This window comes from Garra rufa, chromosome 16, assembly GCF_049309525.1.
Source record: "Garra rufa chromosome 16, GarRuf1.0, whole genome shotgun sequence".
In the NCBI taxonomy this organism is placed as follows: domain Eukaryota; kingdom Metazoa; phylum Chordata; class Actinopteri; order Cypriniformes; family Cyprinidae; genus Garra; species Garra rufa.
Window position 1 is genome coordinate 40,336,960 of NC_133376.1, and position 24,075 is coordinate 40,361,034.

Below are 24,075 nucleotides of genomic sequence, written 5' to 3' on the forward strand. Positions count from 1 at the left end.
CTCTGACTTTAACCTCTTCATCTCTGACACGGATTGATCCTCATGAGAGCTGCTCTTTACAGTCACTACAGCATTAGAACTATAGAAGATAGCCTCATTAGTGTCCTAATCATTCCTTATATGACCAGTGTTTGTGAAGTCTGTTGTGTGTGTTAACAAAGATGTGATGATTATCATGTGTTTGACTCAGAGATCTGGATGTTTTTCTCACACGTCTCATAACCGAGCCTGAAGAGCCGCGGTGGGATTTGAGTGAAAATCGACTCGTGTTTCACGGCAAACCAGAGGATGAATCAGATGCGGGTGTCACACGAACCGCTGCCGTGATTCTGTCCTGCTGCTGTTCTTTGTTTCTCTTTAGTAAAGCAGCGCCTGAGGTCAGAGCGGATCATGATCCGTGACACACATTACAGACTCCAGTCTCACGCTGACCATCCTCACAAACTTACCCTGATAAAACTATTCACTGTGTTTTCTGAAGAAAGACAAACATAAATAGTGACTAAAACCAAAATGTTAAATGCCATGGATGCATATTTACCGAGTAATGCATCACCTGAGATTCAGAGCCAAATTCCAGGGGGATAAAACTGACTTCAGAAAGATGGCAGCATCATCATGTTATTTTCACAGAGAGTTTGGTAGTTCTATTAGCAAAATCTGTTGACTTCAGCAATCTGTGCTGCATTATATGCTAGCGCTGACAGTCCAAAAATGGGGAAAAGGCACTTTTTGTGTGCTATTTCTTAAAGTTTGCATTCCTGTAACTCAAGATGTGTTAAAGATATCTTAATATACTTTAAGACACTGGTTTATAACAAACATTACTTTTAGCATCTTCATTTTTAACGCTCTATGTGGTTCATTTCCAGAGATATTGAGATCTCAATGTGGCTCCAGGAGTAAATTGTTAGACATGATAAACCACGTTTGAAGTCGTAGTAGTTTCAAAAGCAGGTAAACTGAATGAAATCCCTTCTTCTAAATATCTCTGAAACTAATTCAGATGCAGAATCTTTTGAATGCACTATTGAGAGCAAGTTAATGTGCATCAACATGACCATTTTAGTGGGTTTTTCCTCACTCAGACGGGTATGTTCCATTCCATTGTTTTGATAGAAGAATACTGGCTACATGCATAATTTCAACATTATTTGTTCTTTAGACATTCCTCTTTAAATACTATAAAAATCAGCTGTATGCAAAGTGACAAACATTTAGTTTTTGAACATTGAATATAGATAAAATTGCAAAAAAAAAAAAAAAAAAATCAAATTTGCTCACAGAGCCACATTGAGATCCTAATATCTCTAGAACCGAACCATATAGGGCCTTAAAAACAAATGCTTTAAAAGAAAAGTTTGTTAAGAACCAGAATCTGAAAGGATATTAAGATATCTTTAACACATCTTGAGTTACAGACATGCCAACTTTGAGGAACAGCACACAAAAAGTGCTTTTTCTCCATTTTTGAACATAATGCAACAACGATTGCAAAAGTCAACGGATTTCACTAAAAGATCTAACAGTCTCTGTGTGAAAATAACATTATGATGCGGCCATCTTTGTAAAGTCATTTTAACCCTTCTGTAAATTGGCTCCAAATCTCAGAAAAAAATAGTCATTTTAAAGCTCCTCTACCAAATAGTGCATTACTCAGTAAATATTCATCAATGACATTTAATATTTTGGCTTTCATTGCTATTAATGTTTGCCTTTCTTCAGAAAAAAAATCTTAAAATCAACATTTAGAGCTGGGGGCCTCTGGTTGAGTTGATGTGAATGACCCTCATGCAGTCATATTGAGATCCCCGTATCTTTGGGATCGAACCACACGGGGCCTTAAAATAAAATTCCCAAAATAAATCTTTGTGAAGGAGCAGAATCTAAAAGGATATATTTTATACTTCTTAAGCTATAGACATGCAAACTTGGGAAAAACATCAACAATTATTTTTTATTCCATTTGTCTCACCTCTATCATATAATGCAACACAGATGACTAAAGTCGACAGATTTTAATAGAGCAACCCATCTGTGTCTGAAAATAACATGATGCTGCCATCTTTCTGAAGTCATTTTCCTCCTCCTGTAATGTGATTTTTTCTCTCAGGGTTTATTAATGGTGTCTCTAAAGCTGCTCTGTGTTGCGAGAAGTGATGATTGAGACAGAACTGATCTGGTCACGCTGGATGTGATTTCACAGAGGAACATCAGACACATGAGGTCCATCTGCACACAATCTCATTAGAAACACAATTACTGCATATGAACACGTGTTTGATGTGAAGATGATTTACATTCAGGAAATATACAATATAGGAAATATAGGATTACACGACATTCTTACTGAATATATTTTAATATTTAATATTTTGTTTTTGTCTTTTCCAGTTCAAACATCTAAACATCTGTAAATCAAGACACATTTACTAGAGAAGCAAAATTACTTATTTATTATTATTATTATTGAAAAAATTAAGTGAAGTTGTTTTTTTTTTTTTTTTGGAGTGTTATGAAACTTTAAAATGGCATCCAGAACTAAGGTTTTATCACTTTTGATTTGTGACCCTGGAGCAAAAAACCAGTCTTAAGCAGCAAGAATTTATTTGTAGCAATAGACAAAAAATACACTGTACAGGTCAAAATTATACCTTTTTCTTTTATACATGTTCCATGAAGATATTTTGTAAATTTCCTATATCAAAACAAAATATTTGATTAGTAATATGCATTGCTAAGACCTTCATTTGGACAACTTTAAAGGCGATTTTCTCAATATTTCGATTTTTTTGCACCCTTACATTCCAGATTTTCAGATAGTTGTATCTCAACCAAATATTGTCCTATCCTAACAAGATGATTTACATTCAGGAAATATATGATATAGGAAATATAGGATGACACTGCATTATTACTGAATATTTTTATATTTAGTTTTTTGTCTTCTAAATATCTAAATATTTTTTTTAAATCAAGACACATTTACTGGAGAAGCAAAATGACTAAAAATATAAATTTTTGTTTTCTAATTTTATTATTATTTTTTTTTAATTAAGTGAATTTATAATTAAATATCTGGTGTTTTGGGGCCATTTTTCGACCCAAATTGTTTTTATTTTTTAATTTTTTTTTACTTTGTTGGAGTGTTATGAAACTTGGTAAAGGTTTTAGTACTTTTTATGTGAACACACACAAAATGACTGGATTGGTAAAAAATACCAAGCAAACTTCATTTAGTGAAAGTGTTCAATATTGCGGCCAAACTAAATCTTACTGAAAATCGTACTCATTTTTAGAGACGTCAACCTCAGATTTGAAACCACAGCTTTTTCAAATTTTCAGAGTTTTACACTGCAAAAAATGCTTTTCTTACTTAGATTTTTAGTCTTGTTTCCAGCCCAAATATCTAAAAAATTCTTAAGTCAAGAAGGATTTTCTAGACAAGTAAAATTTTTTTTCTTGTTTTCAGAAAAAAACTAGTTAAAATTGAGTGAGTTTTTGCTTAGAACAAGCTAAATAATCTGCCAATGGGGTAAGCATACAAATGTTATTTCAAACAGAAAACAAGATTATTTTTTTTACCCCACTGGCAGATTATTTTGCTTGTTTCAAGCAAAAACACTTAATTTTGACTTCGGGGTGGTGGGAAAAAATTTCAGGGTGGGTAGAAAAAAATCAGGGTGGTGGGAAAAAATATATTTTACTTTTTTTTTTACATTCCCTCGCAAAACTTTTGTATTCTCTCGCAAAACCAGCTGAGTTCGGACAAACACTTCCTGTTTACTTTACAGCTTGCAGTGTTTCATACAGCTCCAAATGTTCATAGAGCTTTATTTTGAACTTGGACTCAGGTATTAAGAAATACAGTCAGTGCTTAGTTCAAAGCACGGTTTTAGGACATTCTAAAACGCCTAATGTAAAACACTGGAGGACTAGTTCACACCTTACAGCATACAAAATATGAACAGAAAGCGTTCAGTTGCACGTTATAGGGTTTCCTCCCATAAAGAATTTGCGTCTTAATGAAGACGGTGATAAAAAAAGACCAAATATGCTATAGAAATTATAAAAAAAAATTGGCCTATAGTCTGTGCATATGCAAGCAGATGCTGAATTTCATGATATGCGTTTTCTTCCCCATATAAAACCTTACTTAACGTGGCTTAATATAAGAAAACTATAAAAAAAAGCCCAATTTTTTTTCTTAAAAATATGTAGAGACAAGTAATCCATTAAGCCACGTTTTAATGTTTTCCACCACTCCGATTTTTTTTCTACCCTGAATTTTTTTTTACACCACCCCAAATTTTTTTCTACCCTGAATTTTTTTTTACACCACCCCAAATTTTTTTTCTACCCTGAATTTTTTTATACCACCCCAATTTTTTTTTCTACCCTGAATTTTTTTTACACCACCCCAAATTTTTTTTCTACCCTGAATTTTTTTTACACCACCCCAAATTTTTTTTCTACCCTGAATTTTTTTTTACACCACCCCAAAAAATTTTTCTACCCTGAATTTTTTTATACCACCCCAATTTTTTTTTCTACCCTGAATTTTTTTTACACCACCCCAAATTTTTTTTCTACCCTGAATTTTTTTTACACCACCCCAAAAAATTTTTCTACCCTGAATTTTTTTTACACCACCCCAATTTTTTTTCTACCCTGAATTTTTTTTTACACCACCCCAATTTTTTTTTCTACCCTGAATTTTTTTACACCACCCCAATTTTTTTTCTACCCTGAATTTTTTTTACACCACCCCAAAAAATTTTTCTACCCTGAATTTTTTTTACACCACCCCAATTTTTTTTCTACCCTGAATTTTTTTTACACCACCCCAATTTTTTTTTCTACCCTGAATTTTTTTTACACCACCCCAATTTTTTTCTACCCTGAATTTTTTTTACACCACCCCAATTTTTTTTTCTACCCTGATTTTGTTTTACACCACCCCAATTTTTTTTTACACCACCCCAAATTTTTTTTCTACCCTGAATTTTTTTTACACCACCCCAAAAATTTTTTCTACCCTGAATTTTTTTTACACCACCCCAAATTTTTTTTCTACCCTGAATTTTTTATCACCCCATTTTTTTTCCACCACCCCGATTTTTTTTCCACCACCATGACCTTTTAGGGGCTCCGTATGTTTCCAGCCAAAATATTGAAAAATTCTTAAATCAAGGAGGATTTTCTAGTTGAGTAAAAATGATTGTCTAGTTTTCAGTATTTTTCTTAGAACAAGCAATATAATCTGCCACTGGGGTGAGAAAAATAATCTTGTTTTCTGTTTAAAATATTTTTTTTTCTTACCCCATTGACAGATTATTTTCACTTGTTCTAAGAAAAAACACTTCATTTTGATTTTTTTTTTCTGAAAACAAGACAATAATTTTTACTCATCCTTAAGAATTTTTAGATATTTTGTCTGGAAACAAGACTAAAAATCTAAGTAAGAAAAGCATTTTTGCAGTGTAGCACAAACTTGATTCATTTTGATCATCTTGGTCAGAAAGCAAAATTTCAGTCATTTTGCTTTTTCAGTAAATGTATATTAATTAAATAATCTGTAGGTATACTAGAAAACAAGGCAAAAAGTACATAAAAAACAAAAAAAGTAAGAAAATCATTTGCAGTGTGTGAAATATGTGAAATATTTTGACTGAGCAATGAAATGTTGGTGCATGAACAGCAGTTTTTTTCTCATTTGTAACACACAAACACACACACACACACACACACGCAGTCGATGGCCTGGATATGCTTCAGTCTCGCAGGACGTCAGGTGAGATTCAGCTCACACTCACAGATCTCCCAGAATCCTCTGTTCTTGTGTGAATGAGGTGCTAATCTGCACAGAGGTGTGTGTATAGCCTAGAGCATGATGTAACTGCGCTGTAACTCCATCAGGAGTGTTTATCATATGTGTGTCCCATATATCTATCACAGCACTCCAGTAAATCACGTGAGAGGCGCGTAACCAACATCTGATCGTCCTGCCTCCAGAAATATTGTCCATGTTTTTTTTTCTTTGTGCTGCCACAGTTTGTTGAATTCTTAATTCTGATGTTTTATACACTGCAAAAAATGCTTTTCTTACTTAGATATTTTATGTTGTTTCCAGCCAAAATATCAAAAAATTCTTAAATCAAGAAGGATTTTCTAGACGAGTAGATATTATTGTCTTGTTTTCAGAGAAAAAAGGGAAAATTAAGTGTGTTTTTGCTTGAAACAAGCAAAATAATCTGCCAATGGGGTAAGAAAAATAATCTTGTTTTCTGTTTGAAATAAGATTATTTTTCTTACCCCATTGGCAGATTATTTTGCTTGTTCTAAGCAAAAAATCACTTAATTTTGGCTTGTTTTTTTCTGAAATTTTGAAAGACAAAAAATCTAAGTAAGAAAAGCATTTTTTGCAGTGATATGATTGATCACTGCAAGAAGCATTAACTCAATGTGACCACATCAGTTAACGGATGTTTTGTGACATTTGTACACTGTAAAAATTTTATTTAGCATGCTGGGAAGTTTCATATCTGTGATCATTATATTGTGATTTATCTGTGTACAGCTCTGTCTACTCCAGTGAATGTGTTTTGTTATTAAATGCATGCAAATGCTCACTAAGACCCATGAGATTTATGACCCATACACAGGTACCTGAATAACGTTCGGCACGTATTTCTCTCTTGTCGAGCTCATTTATGACCCTGGACGCCAAAACCAGTCTGAAGTAGCAATAGCCAACAATACATTGTATGGATTTTTCTTTTTTGCCAAAAATCATTAGGATATTAAGCAAGGATCATGTTCCATGAGTATAATTTGTAAATTTCATATATCAAAACTACATTTTTGATTAGTAATATGCATTTCTAAGAACTTCATTTGGACAACTTTAAAGGGGATTTTCTCAATATTTTGATTCCAGATTTCAAATAGTTGTATCTCGGCCAATATTCACTGCAAAAAATGCTTTTCTTACTTAGATTTTTTGTCTTGTTTCCAGCCAAAATATCTAAAATTTCTTAAATCAAGAAGGATTTTCTAGACAAGTGAAAATGATTGTCTTGTTATTAGAAAAAAGTCAAAATGAAGTGAGTTTTTGCTTAGAACAAGCAAAGTATTTTTTTTTTGAACAGAGAACAAGATTATTTTGCTTACCCCATTGGCAGATTGTCTAGAAAATCCTTCTTGATTTAAGAATTGTAAGATATTTTGGCCAAGACAAAACAAAAACAAGACAAAAAAACAAGACAGAAAATCTGAGAAAAGCATTTTTTGCAGTGTGGCCCTATGCTAACAAACCGTACATTGATGGAAAGCTTGCTTATTCAGCTTTCAGATGATGTGTAAATCTCAATCTCAATAAATGTTTGTTCCAAACTTTCTAAATCTGAACAAACAATCTTGCGTTGAGCAGTGTGCGTGTTCCCATCATGCATTGCAACTTGAAATGTTATGCGTTTCCTGTTAATAAAGCGTGATTGCGTTCCGCTTTCCTGGTTTAATTTACGCCGCCGTTGTTGGGTTTCTATCTTCCGCCTCAGAGATTTTCCTTCACGTTTGTTGAGTGCTAATCACACGAGCGTCTCTCCGTAACGCTGGATTTAATAAATCTGCCTCCAGTTTTAATAAGCAAATAATGCTGTCAGATTAATAAATGCTGAACAGTCTCCAGAGACCTTTATGAGAACATTCAATCTCAACAGAAGCGCTTGAGTCGTAAGGTATGTGTGTCACACTTATAATATTATAGAAAACATATCTATTTTTATCACTTTACACCAGAATTATGAACACAGAGGTAAAAGTGAGGCTCATCTTGAGGCAGCTGCTCTATAGTACAAAAATTATTTTATTAATATGTGACCCGAAGCACAAAACCAATCTTAAGTAGCACAGGTTTATTTGTAGCAATAGCCAACAATACATTGTCTGGGTCAAAATTATACATTTTTTTTAATGCCAAAAATCATGAGGCTATTAAGATCATGTTCCATGAAGATATTTTGTAAATTTCCTACCACAATATATCAAAACTTAATTTTTGATTAGTAATATGCATTGCTAGGAACTTCATTTGGACAACTTTAAAGGTGATTTTCTCAATATTTAGATTTTTTGATTTCAGATTTCAAATAGTTGTATGATTCCCGGCCAATATTCACTGCAAAAAATGCTTTCTTACTTAGATTTTTTGTCTTGTTTCAAGCCAAAATATCTTAAAATTCTTAAATCAAGACGAGTAAAATGTATGGTCTTGTTTTCAGAAAAAAACAAGTCAAAATGAAGTGAGTTTTTGCTTAGAACAAGAGAAATAATCTGCTAATGGGGTAAGATTTTTTTTATTTCGAACAGAAAACAAGATAATTTTTCTTACCCTATTGGCAGATTATTTAGCTTGATCTAAGCAAAAACACTTAATTTTGACTTGTTTTTTTCTGAAAATAAGAAAATAATTTTCACTTGTTTTGAAAATCCTTCTTGATTTAAGAATTTTTATATATTTTGGCTGGAAACAAGACTAAAATTCTAAGTAAGAAAAGCTTTTTTTGCAGTGTTGCCCTATGCTAACAAACAATACAGCAATGGAAAGCTTATTTATTCAGCTTTCAGATGAAGTATAAATCTCAATTTAGAAAAATTGACCCTTATGGCTGGTTTTGTGGTCCAGGGTCACATGTGTTTTTCAGTACAAATCTAAACATTCTTAAATCCAGACACATTTACTGGAGTAAAATGTGTAAAACTAGAGACATTTGATTGACAACCACTGAGGTTAAAAGTGCTCTGGAAGAGCTGAACATCATTTCCAAAAGGAAACATCAGTTGTATGTGGTTCAGAAGGAGCTCTCCATCTCCACATCGGCACATTTGAGTCCGTTGGTGGCGTCGGTGTCCAGCACGCCCTTCGTCTCTCGCTCGTGAGTGTGGTCCGGGACGCCGTTGATCTTGGAGAAACTCTGGCTGATCTCCATGAACGTCTTGTTTTTGGTCTCCGGCAGAATGAGGAACAGATAAACAGCACCCGCGGCACAAACCACCACAAACAGCAGGAAGGCAAACGTCTGCAGCGCCTCCTGCAGGAGCACACACACACACACACACACACACACACACACACACACACACACACACACACACACACACACACACACACACACACACACACACACACACACACACACACACACACACACACACACCTCTTTATAGCTATCTTTGTGAGGACATACTTGGATTAACTTTTTATTCATCAAAGAATCCTAAAAGAAAGTATCACAGGTTCCAAAAATATAATATATAATGTTTAAATCAGTATATTAGAATAATTTCTGAAGGATCATGTGACACTTAAGACTGGAGTAATGGCTGATGTAAATTCATCTTTGCATCACAGAAATAAAAAACTGTTATTTTGAATTGCAATAATATTTCACAGTTTTAGTTTTTCTTTATTTTTGATCAAATAAATGGAACTTCGATGGGCATAAGAGACTTTAAAAAAATACATTAAAAATCTTACTGATCCCAAACTTTTGAGGTGCAGTGTATGTTGACACAATGCAATCTTTAGCTCCTTACCCTAAACCTAAGCTTTACCTAATAATAACCTGATCCCTAAAACCAAGTCTTGACCCTCAAACAGGCCTTTATAGGGGTCTCAGAAAGTGAGGACCGGCCAAAATGTCCTCAGATTCTGTCCAAGATTTTGGGATAAACTACAAAATCCTTACAGAAGATAAAATGATTAATTTAGAAAAAATTTAATAAAAAAAATTAATGTTACTCTTAACATAATTAAGAAAATTTTTTTATTTTTATTTAATTATAGCAATTAAAATATTTATTTTTTAATTAAAATACAGCTAATTTAAACACAATACTCATCTTAGATAAATAAAATAAAATACATACACATTCTAGTAACAATTTAAAGGTTAAAAGAAGTCTTGGAGAATGGATGAATGGATGCTGTCTATGTAGTCGACTCACTAGAGTTCAGCCTGTGCTGATGTCACGATCGAGTCAAACAGGATTACTCTGGTAATCTAGTAACTTAGTCATGAATGTTTGAAGACACACCTCTTGAAATATTCATATTTCTCTGTAAACCTACAGAAGCACAATGTTGAGTGGAGTGTGTGTGATTCTTACAGATGCAGACGCATTAAAGAGAATAAAACTGCTTTTCTGTGTCACGCTCTGACCTGCGGTGGATTATGGGAATCAGATTATACGTGCAGGACTGAAGACCTCACATCACCCTCACAGTGTGTGTGTTTCAGTGTGTGTGAGTCTGTAGTGTGTGTTTTGTGAGTCTCACCTGTATGAAGGGGAACAGGAGTCCCACAGCGAAGTTTGAGAGCCAGTTGACGGTTCCTGCGATCATGAACGCGGCCGGACGATACGACTGTTCAAACAGCTCCCCTGTTAACACGAACGGGACACCGCCTGACACACACAGACACACAGACACACAGACACAGACACACAGACACACACACACACACACACACACACACACACACACACACATGTTGGGTTTATATGTTTTATGGGGACATTCCATAGGCGTAATGGTTTTCATACTGTACAAACCGTACTTTCTATGGCCCTACACCTAAACCTAGCCCTCACAGGAGATTGTGCACACTTTTACTTCATCAAAAAAACTCATTGTGCATGATTTATAAGCCTGTTTCCTCATGGGGACCTGAGAAATGTCCCCACAAGGTCAAAATCTACTGGTATTCCTATCCTTGTGGGGACATTTGGTCCCCACAACGTGATGAATACCAGGTACACACACACACACACACACACACACACACACACACACACACACACACACACACACACACACACACACACACACACACACACACGGAAATCATGACTTCATCAGCAAACACACAATGATCTGACATAAAGCTACTTCTCTAAACTTCTCTAGTATTATTAACAGTAACTACTGACATTACAATATAGCATTTCGGTATGAAATCAGAGACGTTTTTAAAGGGGTCATATGATGTTAATAAAAAAAGCATTATTTTGTGTATTTGGTGTAGTGCAATGTGTTTCTGCAGTTTGAGGTTCAAAAAGCACATTATTTTCCACATACTGTAAATTATTTTTGCTCCTCTTTGCACTGCCTTTCTGAAACACTTATTTTTACAAACTCATTGTTGATGGAAACCGAGGTGTTCTCTGATTGGCCAGCTATCCGGTGCGTTGTGATTGGCCGAATACCTCAAGCATGTGACGGAATTGTTATGCCCCTTACCATGTTGCGATGCCGTTTCTCGGCGTGACGAGACAGAAACAGTAAAACCCATTATAAACGAGGCATCTGTAGCATCCAGTGGGGAAATGGCTACTGATTATAATGACTCATACTATCTTATTATAAAAAAATAACACCATGTCTTCATTTGCGATCGTACAACAAGAAACAACAAGCACTACTCTACACTGCTCAAAACTGGCGTTTGAATAGTCAGTACTGAATTCTTTAAATATGAAAACGTACTTACAGGCTGCGAGTCAGAAGCTCAGACTGTCCTTCAACATTGGAATTGCTCCACTTTATAGCCTTAACCCTTTGTGTACAGCTGGCATTGTAAGGTTCAGGAAACAGTCCTCTGTCAAATGTGCATCACCCGCTCCAATATTTGTGTTCTACTGTTCCAGAACAGTGTTGTAAATATAACCTAACCACTGATTTCTAGTTGTGTCCTCATTTGGAAGACTAAACAAAGCACTTTCACTTTGGCAATGAAACACACTGCGTCTCCACAACATGCAACAGCAACACTACTACAGCTGGTAAAAGTTAGGCCTTCTTTCTTTCCATATACATATGGGCGGTGTTACGCTAATCTACTCTCACCGTGACGTGTTTAAGTGAGGCGTGTTTGAACGAGACGCTTTAGGGAGGTGTGGCTGAGTCTTAACTTTTATAATAAATATCTCTTCGGTTTTGAGACTTTAAGCTTTGCAACTCTACAGATCTCATCTATGCACAAACAGCTTATAACACTCCAAAGACAAAGGAAAACAAGAAACCGCATCATAAACCGCATCCTTTAATGAAAATGTTCAATAACGAGCACTAATGAAATCAGAGAGTTGAACTCACATCACAGCGGCTCTTTCACTTTCACATAAACACTGGTGACCCTGAATGATGAGAAGTGTTTACTCTCGCTCAGAACAAAACTCAATCAGAGCATCAAGCATCAGACTTCTCAGGCTTCATAAAGCATGCGTACGCTCAGATTTGATCTTAGAGTGTGTGTACGCTTAAATCCACGCCAACGCTCAAATTTGTAAAAACTGGCTTTGACGTGGAAAAGTGCTTAGCGTCACATCAGGATCTGAGCAGACCTACACACTTTTTCTTGTCGGAGTACTGCAGGTTTATGAAAACGTAAGCTGTTCTTTCAGCTTGCTGTTCGAAATGAAAGTATTTGGATGTTATGACATTATGTTGTTATGTTAATGACATTAATCAGGAGCTGTTTAGAAGGCAGAGAGCTGAAACTATACAGTTGAGCTCAAGTTCAAGATCATTTGCGATTCATAGATTTCATATCTGAAAGAGGCGTATATGCATTTTCTGTGATTATGTTCATTCTATGAATCACTTATGCATGTTTGAGAGAGGATCGTAAGATCAAATTTAGGATGGTTTCTGTGTGTGCCTGTGTGTTGTGTGAGTGTGTGAATGAATCACAATGAATGAAAAAACAAATAAATGAATGAGGAACATTAACACAGATCTGCTGCATAAGCACTGGAATAAACACACACATACACACACACACACTACACACACACGCACACAATGAATCAGTGTAATGGAGAAATGAGAATGAAACCCTCCCTCCAGCCGTCTGTCTCTGTCTGTGTGTGTTTGTGTATGTGCTTTTGTGTGTGTGTGTGTGTGTGTGTGTGTGTGTGTATGTGCTTCTATGTGTGTGTTTGTCCTCACGGCTTGTGTCCTGGGGATTGGACACGGATTGAGCCGCACATCTATTTTTAAACATTTGCTTTAATGTTTTTTGGACAGCAGGAAACGTTAAGAGTTCCTGCACATCTGGATCAGTCGCTTAATAACACAACTACCACAACCATCTGTGCGCACACACACACACACACACACACACACACACACACACACAGACACAGACACAGACACACACACACACACACACACACACACACACACACACAGACACAGACACAGACACAGACACAGACACACACACACACACACACACACACACACACACACACACACACAGACACAGACACAGACACAGACACACACACACACACACACACACACACACACACACACACACACACACACACACAGACACAGACACAGACACACACACACACACACACACACACACACACACACACACACACAGACACAGACACAGACACACACACACACACACACACACACACACACACACACACAGACACAGACACAGACACAGACACACACACACACACACACACACACACACACACACACACACACACACACACAGACACAGACACAGACACACACACACACACACACACACACACACAGACACACACACACACACACACACACACACAGACACAGACACAGACACACACACACACACACACACACACACACACACACACACACACACACACACACACACACACACAGACACAGACACAGACACACACAGACACACACACACACACACACACACACACAGACACAGACACAGACACACACACACACACACACACACACACACACACACACACAGACACAGACACAGACACAGACACACACACACACACACACACACACACACACACACACACACACACACACACACACACACAGACACAGACACACACACACACACACACACACACACACACACACACACACACACACACACACACACACACAGGTTTACATGTTTTATGGGGACATTCCATAGGTGTAATGGTTTTTATACTGTACAAACCGTATTTTCTATCGTCCTACACCTACCCTACACCTAAACCTAGCCCTCACAGGAGATTGTGCACACTTTTACTTCCTCAAAAAAACTCATTGTGCATGATTTATAAGCCTGTTTCCTCATGGGGACCTGAGAAATGTCCCCACAAGGTCAAAATCTACTGGTATTCCTATCCTTATGGGGACATTTGGTCCCCACAACGTGATGAATACCAGGTACACACACACACACACACACACACACACACACACACACAGACACAGACACAGACACACACACACACACACACACACACACACACACACACACACACACACACACACACAGACACACACACACACACACACACACACACACACACACACACACACACACACACACACACACACACACACACACACACACTGGTTTACATGTTTTATGGGGACATTCCATAGGTGTAATGGTTTTTATACTGTACAAACCGTATTTTCTATCGTCCTACACCTACCCTACACCTAAACCTAGCCCTCACAGGAGATTGTGCACACTTTTACTTCCTCAAAAAAACTCATTGTGCATGATTTATAAGCCTGTTTCCTCATGGGGACCTGAGAAATGTCCCCACAAGGTCAAAATCTACTGGTATTCCTATCCTTATGGGGACATTTGGTCCCCACAACGTGATGAATACCAGGTACACACACACACACACACACACACACACACACACACACACACACACACAGACACAGACACAGACACACACACACACACACACACACACACACACACACACACACACACACACACACACACACAGACACACACACACACACACACACACACACACACACACACACACACACACACACACACACACACACACACACACTGGTTTACATGTTTTATGGGGACATTCCATAGGTGTAATGGTTTTTATACTGTACAAACCGTATTTTCTATCGTCCTACACCTACCCTACACCTAAACCTAGCCCTCACAGGAGATTGTGCACACTTTTACTTCCTCAAAAAAACTCATTGTGCATGATTTATAAGCCTGTTTCCTCATGGGGACCTGAGAAATGTCCCCACAAGGTCAAAATCTACTGGTATTCCTATCCTTATGGGGACATTTGGTCCCCACAACGTGATGAATACCAGGTGCACACACACACACACGCACACGCACACGCACTCGCACTCGCACGCGCACACTCACACGCACACGCACACGCACACGCACTCGCACTCGCACGCGCACACTCACACTCACACGCACACGCACACGCACACGCACTCGCACTCGCACGCGCACGCACACACTCACACGCACACGCACACGCACACGCACTCGCACACTCACACGCACACGCACACGCACACGCACTCGCACTCGCACGCGCACGCACACACTCACACGCACACGCACACGCACACGCACTCGCACACTCACACGCACACGCACACGCACTCGCACTCGCACTCGCACGCGCACACTCACACTCACACGCACACGCACACGCACACGCACTCGCACTCGCACGCGCACGCACACACTCACACGCACACGCACACGCACACGCACTCGCACTCGCACACACACACAGACAGACAGAGACAGATTGAATGTGAGAGCAGGATCAAACTGGGGCTCAGCATCAGGACCGCGTCTCTGTCTAAACTCACTGCTGCTGGGAAACAGTGTGACGGACGGATGACTTGCACTTCAGAATAATCCAATGATTTAAACATGAGAAATTAGGAAATTAATCAAAGGTGAAGTTACCACTTTTGATTGCTAACAAGCATTGTTCAATACTAAAGCCACATTTTCAACACAGTTCATAAAGTCTGCATTATCAACATGAATCTTGGCCAAACAGGTAATCTCACCTCCAAAACTGGTGAGACCAACAAAACTTCATACTTCATATAGGTCTCAAAATAAGCTTGTTTCACCATAACACTGGCAACAATTTTCATTCAGAAAACACACTGGTCTAAAAAAACACTAACAACGTGGAGCATCACATAAACCATGAACTTTTATCTTGGAAGTTTGAATGATTTGTCAAATAAGTATTTCATTATAGGATAAGAATAACATATTTTCATTTTATTGACTGTATTACAGCACAAAGAATGAATGAAAAAGCAGCATTTGCCACTATTTTCCTTACATACCCAAAAAAAAAAAAAAAAAAAATTTAGTTATATAAAAATATAAAATATGAAATAAAAAAATGAATAAATTCGTGGAGCAATGATTACAAAAAAAATAAAAAATAAAAATATTGTAGTATAATGAGATACTGTATGTGCAGTACTAGAGTCATAGCTGCTCCAGAAGGCCTTTCTGTGCGGAGTTCTCTGTGTTTCTCACATAATCCAGACGTACAGGACAGGTGAACTGGAGACTGTGAGTGTGAATATGAATGTGTGCATGTTTGTCATTCCGGTGATGGACCGGACAAAAATAGGACATCTAGCCTGGCTTTTAGCTGAAATTCCAGTTAGTTGTGTTTTTGAATACTTATTATTCAATTTTATAGTAAATATTCTGCTAAAATGTTATATTTCAGTATAATATCTGCAGAAATTGAGAGTTTGCCATTGTTCTGATTTGAATGTACTTTCATCAGTTTTGAGAGCAGTGTGTAAGCATTTGAAAAATGTGTTGAAAATATAGTATTTTGCAGGTTGTGGAGTATAAATGAAAAAAGTGTTTGTGGATTTTGAGAAATGTGGTCATTGAATGTATCTTGTCTGAAAGCATTGAAAAATGATTCACAGTTTGTTTAGCATAGACTTGTGTTTCAATGAATGTATGAACAGTTTTGAAAATGTGGCTTCAGTATTGAACAACACTTGATAGTAATTGAAAAAACTAACACTCAACTCTAGAGTCAACAGCTGGTTGGTTGCAGTGAACATCCAATCATTTATGATATACATTAACCTTTTTAAATGTCAATTAATTTGTCAATTAAAAAAAGACTTATCAATGTTGTTAATAACAACAAATGGAATATGTTTTCTTACTCTCTGTATTTTTACATTATTATGGTACAAGATTATCCTATTTAAACCAATGTGATAAAGGAGTTAGGACAAAAGTAATCTAAAAGTAGTCTGATTATGACTAAAATTTTTGTCATGTAATCTGAAATCAGTAACGGACTACAATCTGTAAGAAATCTACCCAGCTCTGCACACACAGATAAGGCTGATACCTGTCTGTCCATCATGATTCCCTCTGTCTCTCACAGTGTTGTGTGGATAAATGAATGTGTGTGTGTGTGTGTGTGTGTGTGACATTAATATTTATTTCTGCTGTCCAGTCAGGAGACAGTGATGTAAATGAGATGCAAACCATCTGCTGGAAACAGTGAGAGTTTCTCGATTCACATTCATATGACTGTTCACTTCATTTCCCGCTGTATATTAAAGCGAGTTATTAGAGATTCAGCATCGTTTCGTCCTTCTGAAGGTCAATGAGAGCGATATATACGACACGGAGCACACCAATGACTTATTCAGATGGAGGACGAATGTCTCATTTATACTCTTATGATCATTGACCTTTGACCTCTGACACAACTGACCACACCATCATCACCATACTGATGCACACACACACACACACACACACACACACACACACACACACACACACACACACACACACACACACACACACACACACACACACACACACACACACACACACATGTTGGGTTTACATGTTTTATGGGGACATTCCATAGGCGTAATGGTTTTCATACTGTACTAACCGTATTTTCTATGGTCCTACACCTACCCTACACCTAAACCTAGCCCTCACAGGAGATTGTGCACACTTTTACTTCATCAAAAAAACTCATTGTGCATGATTTATAAGCCTGTTTCCTCATGGGGACCTGAGAAATGTCCCCACAAGGTCAAAATCTACTGGTATTCCTATCCTTGTGGGGACATTTGGTCCCCACAACGTGATGAATACCAGGTACACACACACACACACACACACACACACACACACACACACACACACACACACACATCTGTACCTGGACCAGAGCAGAAGGAAGCAATCAGAAGCAGAATGGAGGTGAAGCTGAGATACGGCATCCACGAGAACCTGTCCTAAATACACACACATAAACAGACACAGCTTGAGTTCAATGTGTTTAGAGTGTGTCTAGAGTGTGTTTAGAGTGTGTCTAGAGTGTGTCTAGAGTGTGTTTAGAGTGTGTTTAGAGTGTGTCTAGAGTGTGTCTAGAGTGTGTTTAGAGTGTGTCTAGAGTGTGTTTAGAGTGTGTTTAGAGTGTGTCTAGAGTGTGTCTAGAGAGTGTTTAGAGTGTGTCTAGAGTGTGTCTAGAGTGTGTCTAGAGTGTCTAGAGTGTATCTAGAGTGTGTTTAGAGTGTCTAGAGTGTGTCTAGAGTGTGTTTAGAGTGTCTAGAGTGTGTCTAGAGTGTGTCTAGAGTGTATCTAGAGAGTGTTTAGAGTGTGTCTAGAGTGTGTCTAGAGTGTGTCGAGAGAGTGTTTAGAGTGTGTCTAGAGTGTGTCGAGAGAGTGTTTAGAGTGTGTCTAGAGTGTGTCTAGAGTGTGTCGAGAGAGTGTTTAGAGTGTGTCTAGAGTGTGTCGAGAGAGTGTTTAGAGTGTGTCTAGAGTGTGTCTAGAGTGTGTCGAGAGAGTGTTTAGAGTGTGTCTAGAGTGTGTCTAGAGTGTGTCGAGAGAGTGTTTAGAGTGTGTCTAGAGTGTGTCTAGAGTGTGTCGAGAGAGTGTTTAGAGTGTGTCTAGAGTGTGTCGAGAGAGTGTTTAGAGTGTGTCTAGAGTGTGTCTAGAGTGTGTCGAGAGAGTGTTTAGAGTGTGTCTAGAGTGTGTCTAGAGTGTGTCGAGAGAGTGTTTAGAGTGTGTCTAGAGTGTGTCGAGAGAGTGTTTAGAGTGTGTCTAGAGTGTGTCTAGAGAGTGTTTAGAGTGTGTCTAGAGTGTGTTTAGAGTGTGTCTAGAGTGTGTCTAGAGTGTGTTTAGAGTGTGTCTAGTGTCTAGAGTGTGTCTAGAGTGTGTTTAGAGTGTGTCTAGTGTCTAGAGTGTGTCTAGAGTGTGTTTAGAGTGTCTAGAGTGTGTCTAGAGTGTGTTTAGAGTGTGTCTAGAGTGTGTTTAGAGTGTGTCTAGAGTGTGTCTAGAGTGTGTCTAGAGAGTGTTTAGAGTGTGTCTAGAGTGTGTCTAGAGTGTGTCTAGAGTGTGTTTAGAGTGTCTAGAGTGTATCTAGAGTGTGTTTAGAGTGTCTAGAGTGTGTCTAGAGTGTGTTTAGAGTGTCTAGAGTGTATCTAGAGTGTGTTTAGAGTGTGTCTAAAATGTGCCTACAGTGTGTCTAGAGTGTGTTAAGAGTGTCTAGAGTGTATCTAGAGTGTGTTTAGAGTGTCTAGAGTGTGTCTAGAGTGTGTTTAGAGTGTCTAGAGTGTGTTTAGAGTGTCTAGAGCAGGGGTCTCAAACTCGCGGCCCGCAGGAGGATAGTTTGTGGCCCTCGCCTTAATATGAAAGTTTAATGTTACTGTGGCACGCGAGTTTGATATGTATGGCACTTTACAGTGTTGTGTGCGGAGCTGAGCGAAACTACCAATCACGGTGGGGTATATGGCTCTTGGAGGCGGGTCGGGTTTGATGCAAACAGAGAAACATTTCTCAATGAGTGAAAGTTACAGCAGCGTTACCATGGAGTGTTTTCTTCCATGCCTGGCTGGCTGCCTCGTTTCTATTGGGCACACGCAGACATTTGTCCCAGCGCGCTGCGTTCACAACACTTAAAAAAAAAGAAGTTTTTTTTTAAGTTGCTGCCCAGCGGGACATTATACGACGTAGGCCTATATACATTAGAATTCATTATCGCTTAATCGGGTCCGCCCACAGTGCACGTACAACTTCAGAGAATAACGTCAAATTAAAGCACCGAATGACGCATTTCTATAGAGAAAATGCATCTAAAAATAGTGGAGGAAACAGAATGAGATGCTACAGGAGAGTTACGTGATCCAAGCCCAAAACATGAGAATTCGTCATTTTTAACTTGAAGCTAATAGCGTAATGGCTTGCCCTGTGAGACGCTTTTACAGATCCGTTTGCATCATCCTCAGCATGAAAACTTTCAGTTTACGGTCATATCCTTATCTGTAAATGTCAGAAATTCACACGACCATTTCCATTTATGCATAAAAGTCCATTCTGACAGTCTGTGTTAAGTTTAAACCTTTACTGAATGAGCGTCAGACAGGAACACAGACAGGGAGACAGTAGCCTAAATACTAAAAACGGTGCTTTATATTGAAACTCAAAATAAATGAGGCTCAAACATTATTCACGTGCATGTTTATTTTAACAATTCCGTCAGTGAACAAGCAGCCTACAAAACGCTAAAATAAATCAAAGAAATAATACATTTAAATAAGAATGTAGCCTAAATAAGTGTTAAATACGCTATTAAACAAACATTCGTTGCAAAAATTACTATAACAACCTCGACAGCTGATCAGAATTACTGGCCGAGTTCTCTTTCTCTTCCCCATTGCACAGCTGCTGTTTTTAATAGCAAAGTAATTACATTTATTTTTGTTTCTTTAGTTTATAAAGTTAATTTAGAAATATATTTGGAACACGTTTTGTTTGTGAAATTCAAGCTTTTGTTTTTTAAAGTAACGAACAGCGGCCAGCGGCAGACAGATCCATTTAGCCTTCACGATTAAAATCCATAAAGCGCTGTGTGAAACTTCATTTTTGTTCATAAAGGTAATAGTAATAAATTTACTTTAAATTATTACTTCACTACTATAAAACGAAATAATTCAAATCGAAAACAAAACTCTTTTATTAGCTATAGGCCTAATTCATAAAGATGCATTTAGGCATTAAAAGCGCATCCAGTGAGCAGATGCTGAGTCACGATCGTCAACTTCATCTTTGCGACACTGACTCAGAAAATACTAGTTTATTAATAAATAATTCGAAGAGGAAGCGCTGCCAGGTCTCTAGCAGCAAGGAGTAGGCAAGAGAAGCCATGTTCAGAACAACAGTTCATGTTCTTCAATGTTTCATTCATGTTCAGGACAATTCATGTTCAGAAAAAGGTTAAAGGTTAAAGAACTGTTAATACAGACTTTTGAATCTGAATACAGTAGATATAGAAGACTGAAGAAACCACATATAGTCGCTGACTAGCGAAATCTAATTATTATTATTGTTGTTATTAATTTCATTATTATTATTATTATTAAGCACTGATTGATTGATTGATTTTCTTATTAATTCTTAATGTATTTATTTTTTCATCTTATTTTGATTTAAAAAATTAAAAATAAAAATAAAGAGATTTGAGAAGATTGGAATTTTTTTAACAAAGCTTTTCTTGTGGAAAACCTAATGCGGCCCAGTCTCACCCAGACTCTGCCTCCAGCGGCCCCCAGGTAAATTGAGTTTGAGACCCCTGGTCTAGAGTGTGTCTAGAGTGTGTTTAGAGTGTCTAGAGTGTCTAGAGTGTGTTTAGAGTGTCTAGAGTGTCTAGAGTGTGTTTAGAGTGTCTAGAATGTGTTTAGTGTGTGTTCAGCATGTTTACAGTGTGTTTAGTGTCTAGAATGTGTTTAGAGTGTGTCTAGAGTGCCTAGATTGTGTTTAGAGTGTGCCTACAGTGTGTCTAGAGTGCCTAGATTGCCTAGAGTGTCTTCAGCGTGTTTAGAGTGTGTCTAAAATGTGCCTACAGTGTGTCTAGAGTGTATCTAGAGTGCGTCTAGTGTGTGTTCAGCATGTCTAGAGTGTGTCTAGAGTGTCTAGTGTGTGTTTAGTGTGTTGAGTGTGTCTAGAGTGTGTCTAGAGTGTGTTTAGAGTGTGTCTAGAGTGTGTTTAGTGTGTGTTCAGCATGTCTAGAGTGTGTCTAGAGTGTCTAGTGTGTGTTTAGTGTGTTGAGTGTGTTTAGAGTGTGTCTAGAGTGTGTCTAGAGTGTATCTAGAGTGCGTCTAGTGTGTGTTCAGCATGTCTAGAGTGTGTCTAGAGTGTCTAGTGTGTGTTTAGTGTGTTGAGTGTGTTTAGAGTGTGTCTAGAGTGTGTCTAGAGTGTGTTCAGTGTGTGTTCAGCGTGTGTGTGTGTGACTGTGATTTACCTGATAATGCAGGAAGACTGTAAGGAGACTGAAGAAAACAGCCATCGCTGAAAAACCAAATATCAGCAACGGCCTCCGACCGACTTTCTCAATCACTAAACCCTGAAACACAGACAGAGAGATACACTCTTACAATCACACAATTGTCACTGACTGTGAGTAAACAACATGAATGAAATTAAAAGTAAACAATTAATTGTTTTATTTAACTGCATTTCATAACATGAATTACATAAACTGACTTATTACATTGATTTATTATTTTATTTAGCAACATTTTCAAGCATGAATTACATAAACAGTTTTAAATGTCTATTTATTTTTCAGTTAAAATTAATGGATTAAACAGTTTTTTTTTTACAATTTAAAATATTTTATTTAACCTTTCAAAACTGTAATTAAACATTTTTATTATGTCTGTACATTTTTTCATTTAATTTATTATATTATTTAAGATTTTATAACAAGAATTAAGGCGAGACACTGCAGATGAACAGGGTAAAAAAAAAAGTTGTCGCCTTATTTACTCAGTTGATTGATTACATTGATAATTGCAAACATTTTTTGTATTACAAGTTTCTTAAAATGTTAGGTTTAAATATGCAAATTAATCATTATTTAATGAAATATGCACTAATTTGCATACATTTCCAGAACAAAAATCTAAACACTAGATGAGTCAGTTTCAAAATTCTTGTCAAAGAATATGTTTTTTTACATATTAGAGTCAAAAGTTTTTACGGAGGGATTTTTGAAAATACTTAGGACAGACAGTAAACAATATATTTTTTCAAATTTTTGGGTGAATGAAATGTTGTATATAATAAAGCAAATTCTATATGAACAAATCCCTCTGTAAAAACAAAAAAAGTGTGGTGTGTGTAAGTGCTACTGAAGTGGAGATTTATGGCTCAGTGTAGGAGAAAAAACTCTTGGCCTTTAAAAATATGTATTGTAATTGAAATCTATTGACACAAATAGATAAAGTGCTACAAAAGAAACACTTAACAGTGTCTTTTGGGTGTTTTCTTTCCACTAGTCTGAAAAAAAAAAACACTTTATGAAAAACCAAAAAGCCCAACATCTCAAACTTAACAGGTGCATGAAAAACAGTGTTTTTGTCTCCAGTGTCTCCGCTTAAATAAACAGTTTTATTAATTAATTTAATTCAAGTCAGATATGCGTACTGTGTGTGTGCTGTTAGTAGATGATGCTGATAGTTAGTAGTGTTCTCTAGACTCAAAGATGCTGAGGAGCAGTGAGTGTCAGTGTTCTGCTGGACGTTTGTTTGTGATCAGAGAGCATCATGGGACAGCGATGAGCGTCACTATCACACATCACCAGGCTGCTGCGCTCGCTCCGCTAGTGTCCATTGTGCCGCTAAATGTGGAATTCCCACGGTGCTCTCTGATTCGGTGTTTTGCAGTAACAGAGCCGATCAGCCTGTGATTTCCCGTGAGGACAAACACACAGCCCTGAACACCAGACCAGCTTCCCTTCTCCCTGAACTCATTACAGCTCTCCATCACAGTCTGACCCACGTCCAGCCGCAGTCACAGTGCTTTATACAACACTGACGCCTTCACAGCAGCGTAACATGAGAAACAATGATGCCAGACTCAGTTCCGGCTGTACAGCAGGTCAACAGAAGACAGTAGTCATTATTCAGATCAGTTCAGTGTTGATCCGATCAGTCACTTGAGTTCTCACCGATATGATGGCGGCCAGAGTCTCGATGCCCCCTGTGCTGAGTGTGATGTAGGGGATCAGCGTCTGCTGGAAACCTGCCTCCTGGAGGATCCCGTTAGTGTAATACCAGATCTACAGAAACAGAGGATCATCAGCAGACGCCTGTGACGCTTCAAACACACATCAAACCCTTTATACTTCATGCTT

General features: G+C 37.7%; 1 protein-coding gene across 1 annotated transcript in view; it reads right to left on the reverse strand.

Moving 5' to 3' along the window:
- Positions 1-6,449: 6,449 nt before the first annotated feature.
- The window catches only part of slc2a9l2 (solute carrier family 2 member 9, like 2), a 48,298-nt gene continuing 30,672 nt past the window's right edge, over positions 6,450-24,075 (reverse strand). The window contains exons 7-11 of the mRNA XM_073820243.1: positions 23,890-24,000; positions 22,180-22,281; positions 18,100-18,175; positions 10,340-10,467; positions 6,450-9,092 (exon numbers count right to left, since the gene is read on the reverse strand). Coding sequence (XP_073676344.1) covers positions 8,853-9,092; positions 10,340-10,467; positions 18,100-18,175; positions 22,180-22,281; positions 23,890-24,000 — 657 coding nt within the window. The 3' untranslated portion in view covers positions 6,450-8,852. The remainder of the gene's footprint in view (positions 9,093-10,339; positions 10,468-18,099; positions 18,176-22,179; positions 22,282-23,889; positions 24,001-24,075) is intronic.